The 27024-nt window shown below is 41.9% G+C and overlaps 1 protein-coding gene across 2 annotated transcripts in view; it reads right to left on the bottom strand.

Moving 5' to 3' along the window:
* Window positions 1–19280, bottom strand: part of LOC106586207 (collagen alpha-1(XXVIII) chain) — a 43851-nt gene extending 24571 nt beyond the window's left edge. The window contains exons 1-14 of one of the 2 annotated variants that reach the window (XM_014173225.2): window positions 19121–19280; window positions 18634–18807; window positions 16871–17463; window positions 14841–14861; window positions 14644–14703; window positions 12227–12280; window positions 12040–12084; window positions 11083–11109; window positions 10943–10987; window positions 10779–10823; window positions 9851–9904; window positions 3865–3933; window positions 3711–3779; window positions 3440–3508 (exon numbers count right to left, since the gene is read on the bottom strand). In XM_014173225.2, coding sequence (XP_014028700.1) covers window positions 3440–3508; window positions 3711–3779; window positions 3865–3933; window positions 9851–9904; window positions 10779–10823; window positions 10943–10987; window positions 11083–11109; window positions 12040–12084; window positions 12227–12280; window positions 14644–14703; window positions 14841–14861; window positions 16871–17463; window positions 18634–18799 — 1317 coding nt within the window. In that variant the 5' untranslated portion in view covers window positions 18800–18807; window positions 19121–19280. The remainder of the gene's footprint in view (window positions 1–3439; window positions 3509–3710; window positions 3780–3864; window positions 3934–9850; window positions 9905–10778; window positions 10824–10942; window positions 10988–11082; window positions 11110–12039; window positions 12085–12226; window positions 12281–14643; window positions 14704–14840; window positions 14862–16870; window positions 17464–18633; window positions 18808–19120) is intronic. The other variant, XM_014173226.2, reaches the window with a different exon arrangement.
* Between the last annotated feature and the right edge of the window lie 7744 nt (window positions 19281–27024).

Here is a 27024-nt window from a genome sequence, read left to right as displayed (position 1 = left end):
AGTTCTTGGTCACCTCCCTGACCAAGGCCCTTCTCCCTTGATTGCTCAGTTTGTCGGGCGGCCAGCTCTAGGAAGAGTCTTGGTGGTTCCAAACTTCTTCCACTTAAGAATGATGGAGGCCACTTTGTTCCTGGGGACCTTCAATGCAGCAGACATTTTTTGGTACCATTCCCCAGATCTGTTCCTCGACACAATCCTGTCTCGGAGCTCTACGGACAATTCCTTCGACCTCATGGCTTGGTTTTTGCTCAGACATGCACTGTCAACTGTGAGACCTTACAGTATATAGACAGGTGTGTGCCTTTCCAAATCATGACCAATCAATTTAATTTACCACAGGTGTACTCCAATCAAGTTGTAGAAACATCAAGGTTGATCAATGTGAACAGGATGCACCTGAGCTCAGTTTCATAGCAAAGGGTCTGAATACTTACGTAAATAAGGTATTTCTGTTTCTAAAAACCTGTATTGTGTAGAATAAAAAATAATTTAATACATTTTAGAATAAGGCTGTAATGAAACAAAATGTGGAAAAGGGAAGGTGTCTGAATACTTTCTGAATGCACTGTATGTCACTCCACAAGTTGTGACATGGAGTAATGACATTGTTTTTATTGGGTGTGCTCATGCACAGCAACATGAATGGTAACACTTGATTGAGCACTTGAGCTTTGAGTAGACTGCGTTGGAGAAGGGCAGAGCCTGACTTTGACAGATGCAGCCAATGTGTTGAAGAATAAATAAGTGAAGAATCTGTCAGATTACACATTTCTTCTCTCTGAAATCCAGTGAGAGTTGTGCTTTCATGTGTATGTAACTCCTTGTCTGTTTCCAATGTCAATTATGGCCCAACAGATGGGCATCTTCAACAGCCCAGGTACTGGTAGAATCAAGAGGTTGAGAAGCCATCTGTTTAATGGCAGGTTTACGTCCGTTTCTGCTATTATTGTATTAAAGCTAAGTTATTTAGGGTGGACATGTTGCTTCCAGCATTGTTGCTACCGGTAATCCCAGAAAATATGCTGTGGGCTAACACAAATATCACTAGAAAGAATGGAAGGTTATCCCCATAGTGACTGTAAGTACATATCCCAACCAGAAGGCATGGATTACAGGCAACATCCGCACCGAGCTAAAGGTTAGAGCTGCCGCTTTCAAGGAGCGGGACACTAATCTGAACGCTAATAAGAAATCCTGCTATTCCATCAGACAAACTATCAAAACAGGCAAAGCGTCAATACAGGACTAAGATTGAATCCTATTACACCGGCTCTGATGCTTGTCAGATGTGGCAGGGCTTGCAAACTGTTACAGACTACAAAGGGAAACCCAGCCGCAAGCTGCCCAGTGACGCGAGCCTTCCAGACGGGCTAAATGCCTTTTATGCTCACTTCGAGGCAAGCAACACTGAAGCATGCATGAGAGCACCAGCTGTTCCGGATGACTGTGTGATCATGCTCTCTGTAGCCGATGTAAGCAAGACCTTTAAACAGGTAAACATTCACAAGGCCACGGGGCCAGACAGATTACCAGGACGTGTACTTTGAGCATGCGCTGACCAACTGGCAAGTGTCTTCACTGACATTTTCAACCTCTCCCTGACCGAGTTTGTAATACCTACATGTTTCAAGGGTCATTATTGGGCTGCTGTAATATTTTTTTGAAACACATTTTTTTTACTAGATTACTAAATGCATTTTCTGAACACCCCACAACATTAACTACATATTAAACCATTTTTGTCTGATATAGAGACAATTTATCTTGACTATGATTATAAAAGATACTCGTTATAAAATCAACATCTAACTAATGGTCATGTGTCCCCCAAACCAATTAAATTATTATAAATATAAAATGTATGTAAAATCTCAGATTTTTGCTATATTAAATCCTGAAATAGACACATTATGTGTCAGCAGGCTCATCATTTAAATAAAAAAAGTGCTTTCAATTCAGAATTTTAACAAATCTAATCTTCTTGGGATTGTCCTTAACATTTCAGACAGAGCTCAGAAAACATAAAATTCATATTTATTAATCTTTGCCATTTTATTTAACAAATATTGTCATGTGACGGGGTTGAGACTAGGGTGACAGGGTTGAATAATTTAACGGGGTTGTAGAGACACATCGGTTTTCATATAAACTAGTCTAGTTTACTATAAAAAACCCTCCAAGATTTACCCCAAAACATTGCATTTCATTGTTTGCAACCATGCAATAAGGACATTAGATATATTTAGAATAACGTCGGTACCCATGAAGTGCTTTGAAAGGCTGGTCTTGGCTCACATCAATATCATCATCCCAGAAATCCTAGACCCACTCCAATTTGCATTCCGCCCCAACAGATCCACAGAAGATGCAATCTCAATCACACTCCACACTGCCCTATCCCAGCTGGACAAAAGCAACACCTAGGTGAGAATGCTGTTCATTGACTACAGCTCAGCGTTCAACACCATAGTGCCCTCAAAGCTCATCACTAAGCTAAGGACCCTGGGACTAAACACCTCCCTCTGCAACTGGATCCTAGACTTCCTGACGGGCCGCCCCCAGGTGGTAAGGGTATGGGACCACACATTTACCACGCTGATCCTCAACACGGGGGCCACTCAGGCGTGCGTGCTTAGTCCCCTCCTGTACTCCTTGTTCACCACGACTGTGGGGCCAAGCACGACTCCAACACCATCATTAAGTTTGCTGACGACACAACGGTGGTAGGCCTGATCACCGACAACGAGGCAGCCTGTAGGGAGGAGGTCAGAGACCTGGCAGTGTGGTGCCAGGAAAACAATCTCTCCCTCAATGTGAGCAAGACAAAGGAGATGATCGTGGACTACAGGAAAGAGAGGGCTGAACACGCCCCCATTCACGTCGACGGGGCTGTAGTGGAGCGGGTCGAGAGTTTCAAGTTCCCCAAAAATTGTCAAAGAGTCCAGTCACCCCAGTCATAGACTGTTCTCTCTGCTACCTCAAGTCTAGGACCCATAGTCTCCTTAACAGCTTCTACCCCCAAGCCATAAGACTGCTGAACAAGTCATCAAATGGCCACCCAGAGTATTTGCATTTATCCCCCCTTTCCTTTTACACTGATGCTAGTCGCTGTTTATTATCTATGCATAGTCATTTTGCCCCTACCTACATGTACAAATTACCTCGACTAACCTGTACCCCCGCATATTGACTCGGTACCGGTACCCCTGTATATAGCCTCATTATTGTTATTTTAATGTGTTACTTAAAAAAAATGTTTTACTTTAGTTTATTTTATAAAATGTTCTTAACTCTATTTTCTTAAAACTACATTGTTGGTTAAGGGTGGTAAGTAAGTATTTCACAGTAAGGTCTACACCTGTTGTACTCGGCGCATGTGACAAATACAATTTGATTTGATTCCAGCTGTACCCAGATAATTTCTCTATTGTATTCATACCTTTGGTCCGGGGAGCCCCTCGCCATGGGGTCCTTTCTCTCCTTGAACACCTTGTGGCCCTTGAGGCCCCTGTAAAATAAACCAGCATAATTATTTTTCCAACATTGGGTCAGATGACACTGCCTTTGTAGTTGTCATCCCAACTCACGTTTCCTACTGTGATATACAGTATTACTCAAAGTTTTTAAAAATCTGTCTGGTTGTCAATGAAACCAAACTACGTAATGCAGTATGCTACAGTAAAATGCTAGTAGAGTTTCTGTCCACTCACTGGCTGGCCATGTTCACCCAGCCCTGGCGGACCAGGGGGGCCGAGTCTTCCCTGGTATCCCAGATCACCCTAGAAAGAAGACATGGCGAGATGGAACAGGTAACATAAAACAATTAATTAGTTAGACAAAAGCAATAATAGAAAAAAAACGTACCTTTGGTCCAGGAAGTCCAATACCAGTTTCTCCCTGAATTCCGGGCGGCCCAGTTAGACCCCGGTCACCCTATGATAACCAACACGAGAGACACAGAAGAGTTAGCAACAAACAAAGTTAGCAGCACAACACAGATCCACTGTAAAGAAGAAGGGAGTGGGTTATCGAAGACAATCACAACACCAATAATTGCTTCTAATACACCAGATGTATGTCCTTGAACCGATTATTTGAAAATCGCACACAAAATAAGTTATAAGGATAATTTAGTTGCTAATGGCAGTCTGCAGTACCCAGGTCGGGCATCAGATTGAGTTACTCAATTAGAGGGGGCAACACTGAGCTAGCCTGCAAAGTGACTTTCTGGTGTAGCTCAAACTGGCTTGTATGGCACTGTACGTCGCCATGAGACACCATCTTAACCAACTTAATTTGGCGTCAATGCGCTATTTTATCTTCACATAGACATGAATGGTGTCACCTGATCGATGGCTTTGATCATTCATATATACAGTCATTAGTTATAGCAAAAGGGCAGTGCAAAGCTTTAATTCTGTCTACGCAGATCAGACAACCTTTAACATCCAGTTGTTTTACATTTAGATGAATGTTAATTGACATCACACAGAAACATTGCCCTTTGATCTATCTTACTCAGATACAGTTGAAGTCGGAAGTTTACAACTAATTGACATCATTTGAGTCAATTGGAGGTGTACCTGTGGATGTATTTCAAGGCCTACCTTCCAATTGTGCCTCTTTGCTTGACATCATGGGAAAATCTAAAGAAATCAGCTAAGCTCTCAGAAAAAAAATTGTAGACCTCCACAAGTCTGGTTCATCCTTGGGAGGAATTTCCAAACGCCTTTAGGTACCACGTTCATCTGTACAAACAATAGTACGCAAGTATAAACACCATGGGACCACGCAGCCGTCATACCGCTCAGGAAGGAGACGTGTTCTGTCTCCTAGAGATAAACGTACTTTGGTGTGAAAAGTGCAAATCAATCCCAGAACAACAGCAGGGGACCTTGTGAAGATGTTGGAGGAACAGGTACAACATTATCTATATCCACAGTAAAACGAGTCCTATATCGACATAACCTGAAAGGCCACTCAGCAAGGAAGAAGCCACTGCTCCAAAACCGCCATAAAAAAAGACAGACTACGGTTTGCAACTGCACATGGGGACAAAGAAATGTTCTCTGGTCTGATGAAACAAAAATAGAACTGTTTGGCCATAATGACCATCGTTATGTTTGGAGGACAAAGGGGAAGGCTTGCAAGCCGAAGAACACCATCCCAACCGTGAAGCACGGGGGTGGCAGCATCATGTTGTGGGAGTGCTTTGCTGCAGGAGGGACTGGTGCACTTCACAAAATAGATGGCATCATGAGGAGAGAAAATTATGTGGATATATTGAAGCAACATCTCAAGACATCAGTCAGGAAGTTAAAGCTTGGTCGCAAATGGGTCTTCCAAATGGACAATGACCCCAAGCATACTTCCAAAGTTGTGGCAAAATGGCTTAAGGACAACAAAGTCAAGGTATTGGAGTGACCATCACAAAGCCCTGACCTCAATCCCATAGAACATTTGTGGGCAGAACTGAAAAAGCGTGTGTGAGCAAGGAGGCCTACAAACCTGACTCAGTTACACCAGCTCTGTCAGGAGGAATGGGCCAAAATTCACCCAACTTATTGTGGGAAGCTTGTGGAAGGCTTCCCAAAACATTTTACCCAAGTTAAACAATTTAAAGGCAATGCTACCAAATACTAATTGAGTGTATGTAAACTTCTGACCCACTGGGAATGTGATGAAAGAAATAAAAGCTGAAATAAATCATTCTCTCTACTATTATTCTGACATTTCAGATTCTTAAAATAAAGTGGTGATCCTAACTGACCTAAGACAGGGAATTTTTACTAGGATTAAAATGTCAGGAATTGTGAAAAACTGAGTTTAAATGTATTTGGCTAAGGTGTATGTAAACTTCAGACTTCAACTGTATATATTGATATGATATCAATTATATACTTCCTAAATTTTACTTATAAACAAAGCCTAGCATTGCTCAGAAAATACTTGCACATAGACTATTTTTGAAGTTGATGAGAAAAAGCTCATAACAGAACTACTGATCTCAAAGGTAATTACTCAAACATGTTATAAATCAAGTTGACCCACTGGGAACACACTGGTTGAATCAACATTGATTTAATGTAGTTTGTCAACGTATTGTGACGTGGAATCAACGTGGAAAAGACAAAAAAGTAAATATACTAGTTTTGTTTTCATCTAATTTAATCTAAAATTTGTAGGGGCCAAATAGTTGCCCACTTTTCCATGTACAGTGCAGTTCAGACAATAGCTCATCCACCAGAGTTGTAAACATTGAAATGAAGGTAAAAGTTCTGACTAATAACAGGTTGCTACATCAATCTAATTTCAGCATAATCAACAGAACTATGTATACTTTGAAATTGAGTTGAAAATAAAGAAAATTCATATTTTTCCTCCTATATTCAATATATTGGGTGGTGCAAATGATGTTGGATTTCATATTTGATTAGACATATTTTATTTGACCTTGTTTCAATGTTGAAAAAGACGGGGCCCACGCCTGCCACTTTGGTGCCAGGTCCACCCAATCAGATTGAGCAAAAAAAATGAATAAATAAATAGAAATGAAATAAAAATGAATGGTAAATAATGTATTGTTTTTATTTTGGAGTCACTTTTATTGTAAATTAGAATATAATATGTTTTTTAACACTTCAAATAAAGTTTTATTTGATTTTGTCATATTCTTAAATGTTTGGTTGAGATGAAGACGTGAATCCAACATACTGTATTAATAACTTGTGCATTACATTTTAAATCAACCAACCATCCTGCATATACAAGACAATATCCAAAGGTAAAACTGTACAGTCGTTGCCAAAAGTTTTGAGAATGACACAAATATTAATTTCCACAAAGTTTGCTGCTTCAGTGTCTTTAGATATTTTTGTCAGATGTTACTATGGAATACTGAATTATAATTACAAGCATTTCATAAGTGTCAAAGGCTTTTATTGACAATTACATGATGTTGATGCAAAGAGTCAATATTTGCAGTGTTGACCCTTCTTTTTCAAGACCTCTGCAATCCGCCCTGACATGCTGTCAATTAACTTCTGGACCACATCCTGACATCCTGACAGATGCACTCACACCTGCCTGCTGCCATTCCTGAGCAAGCTCTGTACTGGTGGTGCCCCGATCCCACAGCTGAATCAACTTTAGGAGACGGTCCTGGCGCTTGCTGGACTTTCTTGGGCGCCCTGAAGCCTTCTTCACAACAATTGAACTGCTCTCCTTGAAGTTCTTGATGATCCGATAAATGGTTGATTTAGGTGCAATCTTACTGGCAGCAATATTGCCTGTGAAGCCATTTTTGTGCAAAGCAACGATGACGGCACGTGTTTCCTTGCAGGTAAACAGGGTTGACAGAGGAAGAACAATGATTCCAAGCACCACCCTTCTTTTGAAGCTTCCAGTCTGTTATTTGAACTCAATCAGCATGACAGAGTGATCTCCAGACTTGTCCTCGTCAACACTCACACCTGTGTTAACGAGAGAATCACTGACATGATGTCAGCTGGTCCTTTTGTGGCAGGTCTGAAATGCAGTGGAAATGTTTTTGGGGGATTCAGTTCATTTGCATGGCAAAGAGGAACTTTGCAATTAATTGCAATTCATCTGATCACTCTTCATAACATTCTGTCGTATATGCAAATTGCCATTATACAAACTGAGGCAGCAGACTTTGTGAAAATTAATATTTGTGTCATTCTCAAAACTTTTGGCCACGACTGTATTATTAATATCATGAATTTTGCATCTTATTTATAGGGTTAACTACTTCTAAACTTGCAAAGATCCAATCAACCATGGATGAATGATAGTATATCTAGCTACATGTTGAAATGATGGTGTCCTTTGTTTGGCAAATCATTTGGGCAATGTAGCCTAGATAAATGCAACCTCACTCCAAATGACTTTCAACTAGTCAATGTTATTTAGGTAGCATACGCAAATGAGTATGGAGTATGGAATCAATGTCTAAATGTGTTGAAATGATAGCTCAGATGAAACGAACACAGCTTGACTGCTAAGCAGGGTACAGAGGTAGGCATCTGGATGGTGGACTTATTCTCATTAAAGTGCATTAGCCCTCACATACCAGTAGGAATCACTGCTCAGGCAGAAATCGTTGGACTATGGCTTCATGTTTTATTTCAATATACCTCTTTATTTAGGTGGATAGCATGATGTTGAAACAACGCCATTGATTTAACATGCCATTTTACTATCAACATTTGAAACGTCAAATAAAATATGTCTAATGAAATCTAAAATGTAACAATTTAAACCACTCAATAATTTTCAACATAAACATAGTTCTGATGACTATGTTGAAATTAGATTGATGTAACTAACAACCTGTTAGTTAGGTTAAGTCAGTTTACTTAAGTTGAACTTTTACCTTAATTTCAATGTTTACAACTCTGGTTGAAATCTGGTGAAAACAGTACTGGTGGATGAGCTATTGTCTGAACTGCACTGTACATGGAAAAGTGGGCAACTATTTGGCCCCTACAAATTTAAACAAGTCAGGACTCGTCCTACAGCCAGGCATTTTCTCAGTTGAGTTTCCGACTCAAAGTAGTCAAAAACACCCAGTCTCAAAACAATGAAGAGCTGTTTTACTGGAGGCAATGGTTCACTGCAGAGTTTGTAGTAATTATGAGCTTCACTCATGACTTAGGAGATATTTCATCCTAGATGAGAAATAGCAACGAAGTGGAGCCTGTCAAGAAGAAAGCTGAGATAACCACTTAAAAAGTTTTCCCAAAGCAAGGCAGATATCTCACAATTTTCATTGCATATCTCCATACCAACGGAACAATCACATTTGACCTCTTAGAGCAGGTTTGCATTTTCCGTCATTAATCTTTCTGGCAGCTCTGCAGAATGGTCACTAGCTGGCACAGCACAGCCACAGTCATACACTTTTAAACCTAACCCTAACCTTAACCCCAAACACATTGCTAACCCTAATGCCTAACCCTAACCTTAAATGAAGACCAAATAGCACATTTTTGTTTTCATACATTTTACAATATAGCCAATTTTGACTTTGCAGCTGGACAATTTATGGAAAAATCGATCAGTTCTGCCTCCAGGACAAGACTCATGACAATAAACGTCAACCTGCTCTTTTAAATGCTCAACACCTTACATACTTAAAACATATTCCTAATAACAGGGTAGACTTTAAACACTGCTATTCCATAATTCATCCACTTTTGAAACATTGTATTTGATGGAGGTGCTGATTCAATTAGTAAGAGATAAGTCACTTCCTGTCAGCACTAGCAAATGATGTGACCTATCCACTCTGCTGCTAAGATTTCATCTGCCAGAAACCTCAATACATACACTCAACACGTACAGTATAACATACTCATATTATGGGAGCAAAATATATCTTTGACATTCTAAGTGTTTACCCTTTTGTTCATATTATCTCTTTCCAACAGACACCTGCATGTTCTCACATGGAGAGAGAACATTTTACCTTTCATAGCTGTTATTAAGTGCCTTGACAATCCCTATAAAGGACTGGTAAGGAAGTTGACAATGCTCTAGGCAGTTCCTAGTGTATATTTAGAAACAGGACCCCTGCCATTAACTAAACCTGTATATGGTTGTGAAAACTAACATTAATCCCCACGCTGCTGAACTAATGAAGGTGAAGGCACAATGGCACTGGGCCAATATCTTCCATAGGTGCCTTTTAGGGTTGACACATGCCCCTCGACTCCCAGGTAGTAGAATGGGTGTCAGGAATCTGTCTTTTAAAGTTCTAGTAAAAGGAAGTGTACAGGTGACAGCAGATGTGTGTGATGAGTTAAGTATGAAGTGTCTTCTTACTAACCTTCTTTCCTTGAGGGCCCTCAGGTCCCATGTCACCCTGTGGTCCGGGTAAACCCTGGGAAGGAACAAAGAACACTCCTTAACAAGGGTACATGTGCTGCTGCTAATGCGCTGGAGGACACCATTCACATCTAGATATAAAGTGAAGGTTACCCAGATACTGATGCTCAATTACTGGGAAGAGCTAAAGAGTTTACAGCAGCCTGGTCTCATAGACTAGACGTAACATAGTAAGGGTAAATCCGGGACACTCAAATTAGTATGATACTGTATGTTAAGGTTTGGTATGGTTACATAAGACAGAAGGTTACTTAAGGCATAAATAAAAGTAGGGTGGTTGGTCAAGTGGACAGGGAGGCTTATAACGCGAACGTCTAGCAACCCAACTTTAGCATTTTAGCAACTTTGCAACTACTTACTATTTTTTAGCTACTTTGCAACTACTTAGCATGCTAGCTAACCCTTCCCCATAACCTGAACCCTTTAAACCTAACCTTAAACCTAACCCCTAACTCTTAGCCTAGCTAACGTTAGCTACCTAGCTAAAATTAGCATTAGACATCTAGCCACTTAGCTAACATTAGTGACAACAAATTGGAATTCGTAACATATCATACATTTTGAAAATGTGCTAATTATTTTCGTAACAAAGCATACGAAATGGACATCCACAAATTAATACATACCATACCAAACATAGCATATCATACTATTTGGAGTGTACCGGATTTACATTCACTGTGGTCTGTCTACTCCTGAATTCAACCCAGGTTGATTACAGCCATTATCAACTACATTGTGTGTGTGCGTGGGAGGGGAAGGGAGAACGGAGTGAGTACGTATGTGTTTATACAGGAGTTTCACAAAAGGATAACGCTTTGATCTGAATATGTGAATTTTCAAGGTACATGTCGCTGTTGTCTACCCACCTGGAGACCTCTGACACCTCTGGAGCCCATTGGACCCTCAGGACCCTGGGAGTGGACATTCAATGTAACAGTAAAGGAAGGTACTGTATAAATCAGCCTGTAATACGACCAATAGAACAAAAGCATGACACAGAGAGCAGACAAATTTGATTATTCATGCATACCCTGTCTCCTTTAATTCCTGGAATGCCACACTCGCCCCTCTCACCCTGTGTAATGGAAATCAAAAGCAATACGTCATATGAAATTAATGTACTGTAGCTTCAACATAACAGAAATATTAATGGCAACTTGAAGGACGTACCATCTCTCCTTTGTAACCAGGTTTTCCCTGCAAATAAACACAGTATAATAGGTTAGAACGTGAACAAGAGTGGTACAAACACTGAGTATACCAAAGACTAGGAACACCTTCCTAATATTGAGTTGCACCCCACCCTTTTGCCCTCAGAACAGCTTCAATTTGTCGGGGCACGGACTCCACAAGGTGTTGAAAGCGTTCCACAGGGATGCTAGCCCATGTTGACTCCAATGCTTCCCATAGTTGTGTGAAGTTGGGTGGATGTCCTTTGGGTGGTGGACCATCCTTGATACACACGGGAAACTGTTAAGCGTGAAAAATCCAGCAGCGTTGCAGTTCTTGACACACTCAAACTGATGCGCCTGGCACCTACTACCATACCCTGTTCAAAGGCACTTCAATCTTTTGTCTTGCCCATTCACCCTCTGAATGGCACACATACACAATCCATGTCTCAATTGTCTCAAGGCTTAAAAATCCTTCTTTAACCTGTCTCCTCCCCTTCATTTGCACTGATTGAAATGGATTTAACAAGTGACATCAATAAGGGTTCATAGCTTTCACCTGGATTCACCTGGTCAGTCTATGTCATGGAAAGAGCAGGAGTTCTTATTGTTTTGTATACTCAGTGTACATTGATAAATGCTTAGTCAACATACTTCAGTATGTTAATTTGAGCCAGGTACTGCAGCAACAGGAAATGTGAATTATTATGCTGATTATAATTTTTTGAAATTTTTGTAGTGGTTGATACATTTTTCGTAAGGGAATATTACAAACTTCAGAAGCCTTTTTAAACCTCATATACACTACACGTTTTAAATTTCCTGCATTGCAGGACATTTCTCCTCCAACAGGGTGATCAAATAGAGAATCCTACATTTGTATATATAGATGTCTGGATATCTGCATATGAAAATGTCATAAAAAAAAGACTATGTGTTTAAGTGTATCACTCACCTCTCCGCCGTCCCGACCTGGAAGTCCACTTAGTCCTCCCTCTCCCTAAAAGGAAAGGAGAACAGGGCATCTGTATTATTTACACAGTACATACCAGAGCTATTTCATTTAGATTTCTCATATTAAAATATATGTCTATACAAGCAAAGTAAGTGGAAATTCAACAGAATCATAACAAATCAAAGACCTTCGATCCTTTAAGACCAGGGGTGCCATCATCTCCTGGGCGACCCTTCTTCCCCTGTGGAATGAAGGAACAACATGAGATTCATTTAACTCACTTTAAAACAAAACATGTTTGACGGAAGGCCACTATCCATTGCAAATGAACTGCAGCGAGTCAGTTAAGTGATAATGCCCAAGAAGCCGGTGTTTGGAGGATATATTGGCACCGTGTCACTTTATCACAACGGGTTACCAACATATTCAAATAATGGATGACATATTTTAATAAAAAATGTTATTTTGATTAATTTCTTCATACTATTTCATCCTTCCACAAGATATAGTCCTGACACAAATCTAGGGTTGTTAGAGATGCAACCCAGTCGTTCAGTCTTTTTGTTCTGTATCTATGGACGCGACCCAGTCGTTCAGTCTTTTTGTTCTGTATCTATGGACGCTACCCAGTCGTTCAGTCATTTTGTTCTGTATCTAGAGACGTGACCCAGTCGTTCAGTCTTTTGTTCTGTATCTAGAGACGTGACCCAGTCGTTCAGTCTTTTTGTTCTGTATCTAGAGACGCGACCCAGTCGTTCAGTCTTTTTGTTCTGTATCTAGGGACGTGACCCAGTCGTTCAGTCTTTTTGTTCTGTATCTAGAGACGCGACCCAGTCGTTCAGTCTTTTTGTTCTGTATCTATGGACGCGACCCAGTCGTTCAGTCATTTTGTTCTGTATCTAGAGACGTGACCCCGTCGTTCATTCTAAATGTTCCATTGCCATACTGGCTGGCAACGTTTTTATCCCTTGGTTGCTAGCTAGCCAACTACGGTTGACTTACAGCCACGTCAAAAAGTGCAGCCAGAATAACAGCAAAGTAGCTGCATTTGCTTAAACTGTTTTCTAGTGACATTTATTTGGATAAATCCATAACAATAAACTGATGAGATGCGATTTTGCCTGGCATAGAAAATGTGCTCACTCGTCAGGACACTGTTATTCAGACGAGCTAGCCAACAACACAGCTAACGTTACAGTAACACAATCACTTCAACTGAAGCTGGAAAGACTGCAAATTAGCTGCGTTTCTCGTTGTACCTTTTTCAACAAATAAAATTTTATATATCCATAAAAATTGTTCTAGCTGAATCAGGATTTAGACTGGCTGAGAAACGCTGCCTGCCTGTCAGTCTCGTCCCGACACGTTCATTACTATGGGACAGAAGGAGATCGAATATGCATATTGAAACAATGCTGCAAATGTCGGAGAGACAGACAGCAAGGTTTATACAAATCTCCGCTGTTGAAAACTAAATGTTAGTCCAAAAGAAATGTGAGATCATATCTAGATGCTTTTTATAGTGGAGATCAAGTTTAGAAGTTGCTTGGCTGATGAGACAGTGAATTGCGCAGTCAGATGGAACAGAGTAAATAGGCATTTTAAATTCATAGATTTAGCAGGTGGCAATTTGTGGAATAGACACCGGCTGGAATGCGATTTTAACCAATCAGCATTCAGGATTAGACCCACCCGTTGTATAACGAAAGATAAACCATATCTGGCTACAGAAGTAGGGAAAAGTGAAAGTGAAGCATAGTTTCCCTGAGCGTGTCAGCATTATTTGGTCATTGCAGGTGGTAAAAGGACCTGAGGTCACAAGGGGGGTGGCTTAGTGTTTGTGTGTGTGTGTGTATATGTCAAGGATGGACATGTTGCTGCTTGACCAAAAAGGTGAGAGGTCAGGCACCTGGACAGCGTGTGGTGGTTTCCGTTCGCAGCTTATCGTCGGTTTGTGGCCGTTAAACTAAAGAGAGTAATTATGAGAGCCTTTAAGTCTCAGTGTAAGAATGTAAGGAATCTCTCTGTTGAGAAAGCCCCTGGTTAATGATCATGCAACTGTCTGTCAGCACAAGACTGTCAGACGCTGAGGACCCTGACATTAACGTGGCTGTCATCCATCCAGAGAGGGGCCTCTAGTCTGGTCCGATGATGTGGAAGACCACGCACCTAGTGTCACAGTTTAAGCCCCCTCCAACATTCTCCATCTCTGACTAGCTGACAACGGAGCTAGTAAGTGTTATTTACGATGGCAAAGGTCCTGTTTTTATTGGGAGTAAAGGCCTTCATAGGCTGCCCCTGGTTTCCATGGGGGACATCTTATGTGGGATGGGAAATGTCCAATAACTTGCCGGGACAGGCAACGCAAATTAGCAACTGAGGTTTATAGGAAGTATTCATTGAGAAAAACGATCTATTTTGTCCTGCAGCATTTGGAGTATTTTCAGAAGTACTTCGACAAAACCAAGCAATTACCTCTGATATCAGAACTATGTTAGCTTCCTCTTTAGAACATTCAGCACTTCAGGAACAAATTACTTTTATTTCAAAAGAGAAGTGTTTTGTGATTGGGGAGTGTTTGGAAAGGACAGTGAAAGTACTTACAGTTGAACCACTGAGCCCTCTCTCGCCCTTCTCACAGGCACATCGTTGGGCCAGGGGACACTTCAAAAAGGCAGCATAAGGTTTCAGAATCAACATGTAACTGTACAGTATATGACCATGCAGTGTCCCTGAACTTAATTATGTATTGGTTGAATGAGGAAAGCATTTAAATTGCATCAACATGTAATATTACCTACCCCCTTGTCAGCCAGGTCAGTCTGGGTAGAGAGAAATAAAACAGTGACAACCGTTAGAGACAATCATACACCATCCAAAACATACAGAAATCATGTACATTTACAACTATACTGAACAAAAATATAAACACAACATGCAATCATTTCAACAATTTTACTGAGTTACAGTTCATATAAGGAAATCAGACAATTGAAATAAGTTCATTAGGCCCTAATTTATGGATTTCATATGACTGGGCAGGGGCGCAGCCATGGGTTTTTCCCCACAAAAGGGCTTTATTACAGACAGAAATTCTCCTCAGTTTCATCAGCTGTCCGGTTGGCTGGTCTCAGACGATCCCGCAGGTGAAGAAGCCGGATGTGGAGGTCCTAGGCTGGCGTGATTACACGTGGTCTGCGATTGTGAGACCGGTTGGACATACTGCCAAATTTTCTAAAACGACGTTGGAGGTGGCTTAAATTCTCTGGCAACAGCTCTGGTCGACATTCCTGAAGTCAGCATGCCAATTGCATGCTCCCTCAAAGGTTGAGACATCTGTGGCATTAAGTTGTGTGAAAAATATGCACATTTTAGAGTGGCCTTTTATTGTCTCCAGCACAAGGTGCACCTGTGTAATGATCATGCTCTTTAATCAGCTTCTTGATATGCAAACCTGTCTGGTGGATGGATTATCTTGGCAATGGAGAAATGCTCACAAACAGGGATGTAAACAAAATGTAAGAGAAATAAGCTTATTGTGCATATGGAATATTTCTGGGATCTTTTATTTCAGCTCACGAAACATAGGACCAACACTTTACATGTTGCGTTTATCTTTTTGTTCAGTATAGATTAAAAAGACAGGACTTGTAAACTCTAGCATATTGTATCATATTTCTGCCTCCCCTCGTCACACACCATTTAAACCTCTAATCCTCTCATCTAGACTCTGAAAAGCCTGCTGTGTGAGTACAAGTGACTGTGGGGGGTTATTTGAATGATGGTTTCGTGCCAAGCTCTGTTTTGCTATGTTGCCACTTGAAAGAAATCAGTGAGTAGACATTCCATTGTAATACCCACGAGCCAAATGTAAACCACGTTATGATAAAAAGAAGGCTAAGAATATCACTGAAAGTATCACTGAAAGAACCTGTCTGCTTCCACTCATAGGTATGTAAGGTGCGACCACAAGAGGCTCTGTTTACCCTTATTGGGACAAAAAACCTCGTGGCATAGCAGATTCAAAGTAAAGCCCATGGGATATGCACTCATAACATGCAGATGGTAAGGAGCCAAGTCTATTGAAAAAATGTAAGACAGCTGTCTGCTCGTTGAACAAAAAATACAAAATCCATGGCTGTCATCGATAGCCATTTATTATCTTGCTACAGTGTCTTGCATTTGTATAGCTCCAAATTGTGGAATGTCAGTCATTCAGATCTCCAGCCTTTATCCTACTTAAAAAAACCTTCCTGGGAGGATTTTGGTTACAATATCCAAGATATCCCTAATTCAACTTTGATTACATCTAAATCACAACTGTATCATTGCATCATCATTACACCCAATATTGTGTTTCTGAGGCCTCCCTCCCCCTTCTCCACCTCTTCAGTCTAATTAACATGCTGCTCTGCCAGAGGCTGTCCCCCAAATGGCACCCTACACCCTTTATCGTTCACTACTTATGATCAGGGCCTATGGGGCTCTAGTCAAAGGTAGCACACTATGTGGCTAATAGGGTGCCATTTGGGACGCACACAGAGAGAAGCACTGACCTCAACTTAAGCAGTGACTCAAAATAGAATCCAAGTCGTGCCTTTGCTGCTGTTCGATGGCCGCCCCCGAGCAGGCGCTGCATCCCACATTCTCTCTTTCTCTCCCTATATTGCTTTCTCTTGTCATCTCCACTTCCTCCCTCTCTCTCTATTGCTCACGCTCTCGCATGCTCTCTCTGTCTCTCTCGGGAGTTGTTGGTGTGCGGGTTGTGAGAGGGTTTGCTGTCCTTTTTTTGTGTGCTTATTTCTATGTATGCAAGGCAGATCATACTCACAATTTCCGTGAGGACTTTCTCCACAATATCAGTATCCTGTAGATTGTGGAGGTATCGGGAAGCAGGAGAGCTGGCCAACAGACGGAGCTGGGCCACGTTGGCTGGCTCATTGGCTGCACGGGTGATGCCCACCATGAAGAACTTCACCCCCTGGTTCTTGGCGTCGGCGGCAGCTGAGAAGATGTCTGGGTTCCTGGGGTGGGAGATGCCGTCAGTGAGTAGGACGGACACCTTGATGCTGCCTGGGATGGACTCCTCCAGGTACATCTTAGTTATGTTGGTGATGGCGTAGGTGGTGTAGGTGCCATGACCGATGTATAAAATGGGGGTGATGTGGGACTTGAAGTTGTCAGTGCCTCTCCACTGCTTAAAGGTCTGCTCGATGATGACGTGACTGCTGTACTGCAGCAGGGCCACCTTCCAGCTCAGACTGCGACCGGTCTGCAGACGGACAGCCTGGAGCTTGTCCACCACATCCATGGCAAATTGCTTCTCCTGCTCATGGTTCTCCTTGGCACTCTCAGAGCTGTCAAGCAGAAAGGAAAGCTCCAGACCGCAGTCCTCATCTAAAATGGCTGTGTTCATGTGCAGAGCTGTCAGACACACAATTGCGACAAGAGGCCATTCTATTGAAAAATGTCATTGTGGGTTATGAATGTGTTATGAATGTGTTATGAAGTACTTACGTACAGGTAACTGACTAAATAAAGGAAACACTTGAGTAAATGAGGGATACAAAATATATTGAATGCAGGTGCTTCCACACAGGTGTGGTTCCTGAGTTAATTAAGCAATTAACATCCCATCATGCTTAGGGTCATGTATAAAAATGCCCGGTTGCCAATTACTTTGACTACCATGACTAGAAGAAGACTTTCAGTGACTTTGAAAGAGTGGTCTCAAAGGAGCATAGGGGGTTTATAGTGTGTGTGTATATATTATATATATATATATAAATGTTAAAAAAATAAAAAAATAATAAATAAATAGGTCATCAGATCTCAACCCAATTGAACAGTTTTGGCAGATTCTGGAGTGTTGTCTGAGACAGCGTTTTCCACCACCATCAGCAAAACATCATATTATGGAATTTATCATGGACAAATAGTGACGCATCCTTCCAATAAAGTTCGAGACACTTATAGAATTTATGCGAAGGCGCATTGAAGCTATTCTGGCAGCTCGTGGTGGCCCAAAGCCCTACTAAGACACGTTATGTTGGTGTTTCCTTTATTTTTGCAGTTACCTGTAGGTGCACTTCAACTAAAGAGTGTTTTCCATCTTGCCTCATTTTTAAATGACTTGGAAATGCAATCATTCAAAGTTATGACAGTCAAGTGAAAAATGTCTATGAAGCCAAAAACCCTATCTGAAATCAACCCTTTATCTTTATATTAAATCTCTCACAAGGGCAGAAAGACCAAGCTAAATCATGTTCATATGTTCAAAAAATGCCGTAGGATATCAACACCTTGGGAATATAGCAGGTACAGTATACCACAGGACATCCACTGATAAGATAGATATCTATCTACTGTCTGTACCTGTGTTAACCAAATGTAAAAACTTTAACATTTGATTTTATGATGTATGCTCAACCTCTTGTTTAGCTGGAATCTGATTTCTATTGGATTGATGAATTATGGTCACACAAATGAGGCATAATAAGACATCTGTGATCTCACTGTTTAAGCACCGTCTGACATGAGCAACTTTTGCAATGAGCAACTGTACTATTAAAAAGAGGATGTCTTTTCTCATACCTTGTCTATTATGTTTTTGCCCGTTAGGTGCAGTGGCTGCAGCTCGCAGCTGGGCCCCCCTGCCTCTGGGTCTCTTGTTCATTGTTCTCTCCTCATAGTAGTCCTGAGACCAGACACCCAACAGGCCTGCTACAAACAGGAGCCATGTCACTGTAGGGAACATCATTGTCCCTCCTGCAATAATAATGTTTGGAATTTTTATTTATTTAAAGAACAATCTACATGATGACTTGATGTTTGATGACGACGTCATGATTGGTCAACAACGTGGAGGAGTTGAAAATTGATATTTGTGCACAAGATTAGCGCACAACAAGTCCTCAGATTAATCTATTGCACTCGTTTTTCATCTGAAACCATAAGATTTGTTAATTTCTCCATCCCCCATTTTTATAATTTTGGAAATCACACACCCTTCCTCTATTATTTATTTTTAACATGCATATAGGCAGATTGTCCTTTTACTGAGCAAAACTTGTAGACTCACAATCCAAAGCCTTTTTTTGCGTGCTGCAGATCCAGGTATCCTTGTGCCCCACTAAGTGCAATGTTCCAAAATGCTGGGGTTGTGCAGGTAGCGAGAGAAGAACAGCAGTGATGGAAGGTTCCAGTTAGTTCCCTGAGTGTGTAGCAGCAATAGCAACAATGATAGCCATCCTGAGGCACAGTGTGTCTGTGAGCCTCTCCCTCCTCCTTCATAAAAGAGGAGGGAACACCAGATCCCGCAAGACCCCGCCAAGGCTCTGGTTCCTGCTCGGCCCTCAGGGCAAGGGCAGAATGGGGTTGGGTTTCAGGACTTAAAAGGTTGTGTAGAGATTATAAAGATGCCTCCAAGCATCTAATACATTTTGATATGGTTGTGTAAAGTCATTATTTTTACGAGTGGTGTATATGGGTTATTAACCTGAATAAATCTATTATTTTCATCCCTGAAATGTAACTCCATCCCTTCCATCTGTATTTGACTAAATAAGAGGCAAATGGATAAGGGAGGAAGTGTTGTCGTCTTAAAGACCAATACACTTTCCCTCTTACATACCACAGGATCCTACCGTGGTTGTCATGTGATCAGAGTTTAGTGCATTGGGCTCATCTGGTCTTCCTCATTGTGCGTGGAGAATGCTTTTGTCCTGTGGTAATCGATGGGTTAATGACTCTGCCTCAGTCTTACATTTGTCCGCAAGAGGTTTACAAGTAGTTTCCATACATGGAACAGCTTATCATAGTTACTTCAAATCAAATCCAAATGTATTTGTCACACACACACACACACACACACACACACACACACACGTTTAGCTGATGTTATTGCTGGTGCAGCGAAGTGCTTGTGTTCCTAGCTCTAACAGCGTTGTAATATCTAACAATTTCACAACAATACATACAAATCTAAAGGAATGGAATTAAGAATATATTAAATATTTGGGCAAGCAATGTCAGAGCGGCATAGACTAAGACACCGTAAAATAGGATAGAAAAGAATACAGTATATACATATGAGTAATGCAAAATATGTAAGCATTAAAGTCCTTGCTTACACATAAGTGAGGAGTGCCAGACATACCTGTGTATTTAAAAAAAAAACTTTGGGGTTGTATCAGTTCTTGCTGATTTTGCTGTTGGTCAGAATCCTCAAGCTTCCACACTGAGATGCCTTCTTTCTTCATTTCATTTCAGTGCAGCTAAGCTTTGTGTAATGAGCCGTAGGGAACTAGGGATATGTGAACAATGGTTAATAGCAGGCAGGCTGTAGTGAACATATTGAGGTTGGGAGGCATGGATATACAGTGAGTATTCCAAAGATTAGGAACACCCTACTAATATTGAGTGGTAGCCCCCACCCCCTGCCTTTTCCCTCAGAACAGCCTCACCTTGTCGGGGCACGGACTCTACAAGGTGTGGGAAGCGTTCCACAAGGGTGCTGGCCCATGTTGACTCCAATGCTTTCCACCGTCGTGTCAAGTTGGCTGGATGTCATTTGGGCGGTGGACCATTCTATCAAAAATCCTTCTTTAACCTGTCCCCTCCCCTTCATCTACACTGATTGAAGTGAATTTAACAAGTGACATCAATAAGGGATCATAGACTGAGCAGCTGAATCGAGGTGAAAGCTATGTCAAGGAAAGAGCAGGTGTCCTTAATGTTTTGTCCAGTCAAAACAAGGTTCCTATTCCGCTGTAAAAGTGTATACCTTGGAGCAAAGATATCCCTCAATGACAGACACACAAGACATTTATATCTGATGCATCTGACATGAATTGAACTATTTCTAGTGTGTCTGTGTGTGCTTTAAGTTCTGTGTGACAATGTGAGCAAGAGTGGTAGTAACACGAAGGCCCGAACAGATCAATTTCGATCACCATTTTTTTCACTCGGGTATCACCACAGTAGAAAAGCAGTTGTTAACCTGATGAAGTGCTGCTTGATCTTCCGGAATCCTTTTAAGAGATTACCATCTACTGCACTCTGCTGCTGGCTGGCCCCTGACCTTTGTACCGGTATGGTGCGAGTGGTGGCTGGTCCTGTGCAGACTGGTTGGGAATCATACAGCTCTACGCCAGCTGTGCTCTGGGTGACGAGACGTTTTATTCCGGACCTGCAGGCGGCAAGAAATCAGAGGAGAACTGACACTCAAGAATGTTGCTCTGAATAATGGCTTGGTTAACTCTACTCCCAAACATTCTTTGCACTGATAAGAGAGAAAGATTGAGATGACAACCCTTTCAATGCATCTTACCGGTATATAATATTAAATATACGCTTGTGAAACCTTGTTGATTCTATCCGATGCATTGTTTATCTTGAACATGAGGAGACCTTTGGCTCTTTTAGTTCAAATGTCTAAGGAACAAACCTGTGCCAACTCTGGCAAGATGTTAAAGCAGCTGACTGAGCAGTGAGTCACTTCTCTTGTTAGTAAGCATATGTGAATCTGAGAGCAGAGTAATGACGTCATTATGAAGGGACCAATCAGTGAGCAAGGTTATGATGATGTCATTATGAAGGGACCAATCAGAGAGCAGGGTTATGACGATATTAGGAAGGGACCAATCAGAGGTCATTGGTGTTGACGTCATTATCGATCAGTCACACATTTTGGTGGGGGGGGATTTTTCGCCATACCAAAAGGTTCCATGCATAAGTGATATTACTTGAGTAGCCGATGTCAGGAGAGCCTGGGCTACACATTCCCATTATTGTCCAATAATGGCAGAAGTTTGGTAGCCTATACTCTCATTTTGGGGTAGTTTTGTTGCCTATAGCATTGCAGTGTTACTGTAATTCCAAAAGTGTACATTCAGATTTTATTTTATATATTTTTTAGGCTGCTGGTTTTGAGATTATTCACTATTCCAGACCAGAGGTGGCCTGTTCTCTCTAGTCTGAACTAATATTACGAGAGCATACAGTTGGGCAACACATTGTCGTTGTCCAATAATGGCAGGCGTTTGGTTGCCTCAGCCTGCCTATAGCATGTGGTGCCCAGGCCTGCTGCAACGTTTACCTGGATGATGACACATAGTTTGTAGTTGACCTTCAAGACCAATCAGTCCCAATTACCTGCAGGTGTGAATGAGTGACTGAATGGGCAGTGTGGAGTAAAGACATTTGTGTTTTGGGCAAGAGAGAAATATGCTGCAGTTCAAGGGCATGCCAGAGAAATGTCTGACAATGCCGGACTCAGCTGGGCCTTAACCCTGCTTACTATATACCTGAATTCGATAGGAGAAAAACAGTGAATAGCGACAGTCTAGGCTTACATCACTTGAACATTTGGGGGGGATTTTGTGCACTCATATTGCTGGCTTGAGTGGTTAGTTTAAGAATTTGCATGCTTCTTCCTTTTTTGGTATTCCGCACTTTTCCTATCTCCCCAGCAGGTGCCCGTGGTGGGGGCAGGGATGGCGTGTTGGGGGCTGGCTCCAACTCTCCGGGGATACAGGGCAGATACCTTGTCTGGTGATCGGCTAGACAGGAGCATTTTAAATATCTGAAACAATTTATTCCAACTTGTGAAAATTTTAAAGCTGTAATAAAATTGACTTTGCATATTTTTCTAAAACTGCCTCATTTGGTGATTTGTACAAGGGAAACAAATAGGCCATTCTAAGGTTGAGGTCCTTCTCATTAAACAAAAAGGTGGTGTAGTCTACTTAGTGGCCCTATAAAGTGAGGTGACCACCATAGGACTCGTGCCCAAAATCCAATTTTCCTACAGGCAGCGCCATTGAGGACTTTCACCATTTCAAAGTAGTTAACCGGGTGGGACTTCCTATGGCAGTGTTTCCTACCTGTTTGGTCATCTGGTACAAACAGAAACATAACAGTATGCCAGTGGAAGGCAGAACCGTAGTGGGTGGTCAAACTGGTTTGACTACTATGATGTAGGCCTACCTTGATGTGACTTCTGTTAACTTACATCATGAAGGATTAGAAAATATCCCAAATGTGGGATTTTGGTAATAGAATGACAAGGCACTAGGCCAGGGTTACCCCAACTTAGTCCTCTGGACCCCAAGGGGTGCACATATTGGTTTGTCCTAGCACTACACAGCTGATTCAAATAATCAACTAATCATCAAGCTGTGATAATTTCAATCAGCTGTGTAGTCAGGGCAAAAACCAAAACATGCACCCCTTGAGGTCCAGAGGACTGAGTTTGGGAAACGCAGAGTTAATGTCACCAAGACAGAGTTTTGGTAGCTTTGAAATTGGCCACTAGTAGGAGCTTGCACATATCGTCTTATAATAAAAAAAACGTATATAACCAGATGACTTGGTTGAACAGTAAACAGAATATTTATTTGAAAAAGGCTCTTAGGGAGCACACAGAGGGAAAGACTGTCTCTACCAGCTGAATCATTCCAGCCTTTTACATCTGAGGAAACAGAACAGAAATTAATTCAAATCAATGCAGATGTATACAAAACAGAATAGAGTGCGTTTGGCTGTGTCTGAGATTTGTCAAATGTACTATGAAAAGGTTAATTTGATGAATAGATCAGTGAATGTGTCACGTTTGTCGTACGATGAAGGAGACCAAAGCGCAGCGTGTGTATCGTTCCACATTTTATTTAATACTGTGAAACTATGCAAGACATAGAAAATAAACAAACCGTGACAAAGAGGTGCAACATACACTTACTCAAAATAATCTCCCACAAACCCATGTGGGAACAACAACTACTTAAGTATGATCTCCAATTAGAGACAACGATGACCAGCTGCTTCTAATTGGAGATCATCCCAAAAAACATAGAAATACAAAAACTAGAACATAACATAGAAAATCTAAACTAGAAAAAAAAACTGTCACGCCCTGACCTACTCTACCATAGAAAATAACAGCTTTCTATGGTCAGGTCGTGACAGTACCCCCCAAAGGTGCGTACTCCGAACGCAACCTAAAACAACAAAAAAAGGGAGGGTTAGGGTGGGTGACTAATGTCGGTGGCGGCTCTGGTGCAGGACGAAGAACCTTCTCATCCCGCGGATCCTGCAGCAGAGGAGGCGCCGGACCGCGGGCCGTCTCAGGAGGCGCCGGACCGCGGGCCGTCTCAGGAGGCGCCGGACCGCGGGCCGTCTCAGGAGGCGCCGGACCGCGGGCCGTCTCAGGAGGCGCCGGACCGCGGGCCGTCTCATGCGCACTGGAGACACCGTGCGTATCACTGCAAAACATGGTGCCTGACAGGTCACACGCTGCCTCAAGCGAGTGCGGGGAGGAGACACAGGACATACCAGACTGGGGAGGCGCACTGAAGGCCAGATGCGTGAAACTGGTGCCTATGACACCGGACTGGTGTCACACTCCTCAGCACGCCCACTCTGCAGCGCTCTCAGTGCTAACACCTCTCTCCGGAATCTTGCGTCGAGTTCCTCACTCGTCTCCCTGACTGGCTCTGTTCACCCCTCAGCTCTCCACGGTAAGCACGAGGAGTTGGCTCAGGTCCCAAACCTGACTCCATCTAACTCCCCGGAAGCCCGACGGAAGCTAGTTCCTCGTATTGTCGCCGTTCCTCTCTCGCTGTCTCCGCCTGCTTGCCTTGATGGTATAACGCCTCGTAATATCTCCGTTCTGCTCTCGCTGCTTCAATCTCCTCCTTTGGACGACGATACTCCCCGGGCCTTGTCCAGGGTCCTACCCCATCGAGGATTTCCTCCCAGGTCCAGTCCTCCCGACCACGCTGCTTGGTCCTTTGGTGGTGGGAGATTGTCACGTTTGTCGTACGATGGAGACCAAAGCGCAACGTGTGTATGGCTCCACATTTTATTTAATACTGTGAAACTATGCAAGACATACAAAATAAACTCAAACAAAACAAACCGTGACGAAGAGGTGCAACATACACTTACTCAAAATAATCTCCCACAAACCCAGGTGGGAAAAACTACTTAAGTATGATCTCCAATTTGAGACAACGATGACCAGCTTCCTCTAATTGGAGATCACCCCCCCCCCAAAAAAATACAGAAATACAAAAACATAACATAGAAAGTCTAAACTAGAAAACCCCCATCACGCCCTGACCTACTCTACCATAGAAAAGAACAGCTTTCTATGGTCAGGACGTGACAGAATGACAGTGGGCTTAAGGTACCTGCACAGTTCATCAAAATGCATGACTCAATGACACCTTGATAGTTATTGGGCTCTCCTTTATTCCACTTGTGGTAATCAAATTTGGAGCCATCAGTCCAGAACCATTGCCTGTCCTGTGGGGGAGAATTGTAGTCTCAGCAGCAAAGAAATCCCACATTCACACTGTTATTTGGTATGCTTGCAGGAAGCAAGAACTAAACCATAAAAGCTATCAACTTCTTAAGTGCAGACTGGCACTGTTGCTTGAAAAAAAACATTGATACGACCTATACTTTCACATTATAACCATATCTGTATAAATCCCAAAGCATTTCAATGGCCATAGTCTTGAATGTTAAGTCTTACACCACTTGACCTAGAACAACCATTCAAACTTTAAAAGCTTGCAGACTGGTCTGGAATGAATTTCACTTAACGCTAACATGCTGGGGCGGCAGGTAGCCCAGTGGTTAGATTGTTGGGCCAAAAGGTTGCTGTATCGAATCCCCGAGCTGACAAAGTAAAAATCTGTCCTTCTGCCCCTGAAGGCAGTTAACCTACTGTTCCCTGGTAGACCATCATTGTAAATAAAGAATTGGTTCTTAACTGACTTGCCTAGTTAAATTGGTTGCTTGTATACAGCTTTGATACCATTTAAACTGTAACTATTTGAAAAGCTTGAGGCACATTTGGATTCACCACTGCTCTTTATCCGTTGAAAGGGATAATGTTCGATTTAGGCAATTAAGTCTTACTAAGAGTCAGATGAACTCATTGATACCATTTAGGTCTTTAGCATGCTAGCTGTTCCTGTAGACGTCGTCATTGACCAAATGCTAGTTAGCAATGGCTCCAGAAACTACCTTCTTTCAAACTGTACGCAGAGAGAAATGGTATACGAGTTAAAACATTTTTAAAAAGTGACCAAGACCCCAGCCTCTGGAATAGCCTGCCAGAGAAGCACATCTCATTCATGTCTGAAATATAAAAGCTTGATTTGATTCTCAAATATGACATTTGGTTCCTCTGTACCATCTAGCTTCATATCCTCCAATCCAGGTAAATCACTATTTGTGTTCGCCACCACAGCCTGTAGATATTGGTAATCTGCATAGCTGTGCACAGATGCCAGGTTTGCTCCCAGGGACACACAATGTAGCTAGAGAAAGAGGTAGACAGGGACAAAGTAGTGTCATAATGGAAGTATTAGTCAGCAGTCTGAGAATGTTTTCTGGTCTCAATCAAATATTAGTCATCGCAACTAATGCTCTTTTAAACATGCTCCTACAGATATTGCGTCCATCTTATCCCATGTCCTGTGGGTTCCAATATACAAGAGGTCTGATTCCACACAAAAGTATTCCAAGCTTCTAGAAATTTCAAGTTCTGTGTTTTACATGAAGCACCGGTAAAAAATAAAGGCAAAAAGCACATTTAAGGTGAAGTCACACTAAATAAGCAAGTGGATTTCAATCGAACTTTCCCTTTAGTTTAAGTCAGTAGATGGTAAGCAGGATACCGCTGCATCAGGCCAGTTCCTTTCAGTCTCGACAAACAGGAAGCAGCGTGATCCAAATCGTAACCAGTCTTCTGGGCATGGTCTCCTTACTGCCCTTCTCACCATGAGCTTCTCTGCCCCTGGAAGAACAGACAGGAATTCAAATGGACCAGTCATAGAAATGTTCACAAACTGCCCTCGCATACTTATTTTGATAAGTAGAAGCATCTACATAGAAATAGTGCAGATTAATCTACTGACGTGTTTCATCATGTTACACAGCTCTAGATTCTCACATTGCCTTTTCCAGCAA

The sequence above is a fragment of the Salmo salar genome, chromosome ssa25, assembly GCF_905237065.1.
Source record: "Salmo salar chromosome ssa25, Ssal_v3.1, whole genome shotgun sequence".
NCBI classification, from domain to species: domain Eukaryota; kingdom Metazoa; phylum Chordata; class Actinopteri; order Salmoniformes; family Salmonidae; genus Salmo; species Salmo salar.
This window is presented reverse-complemented; position numbering and strand designations above follow the sequence as displayed.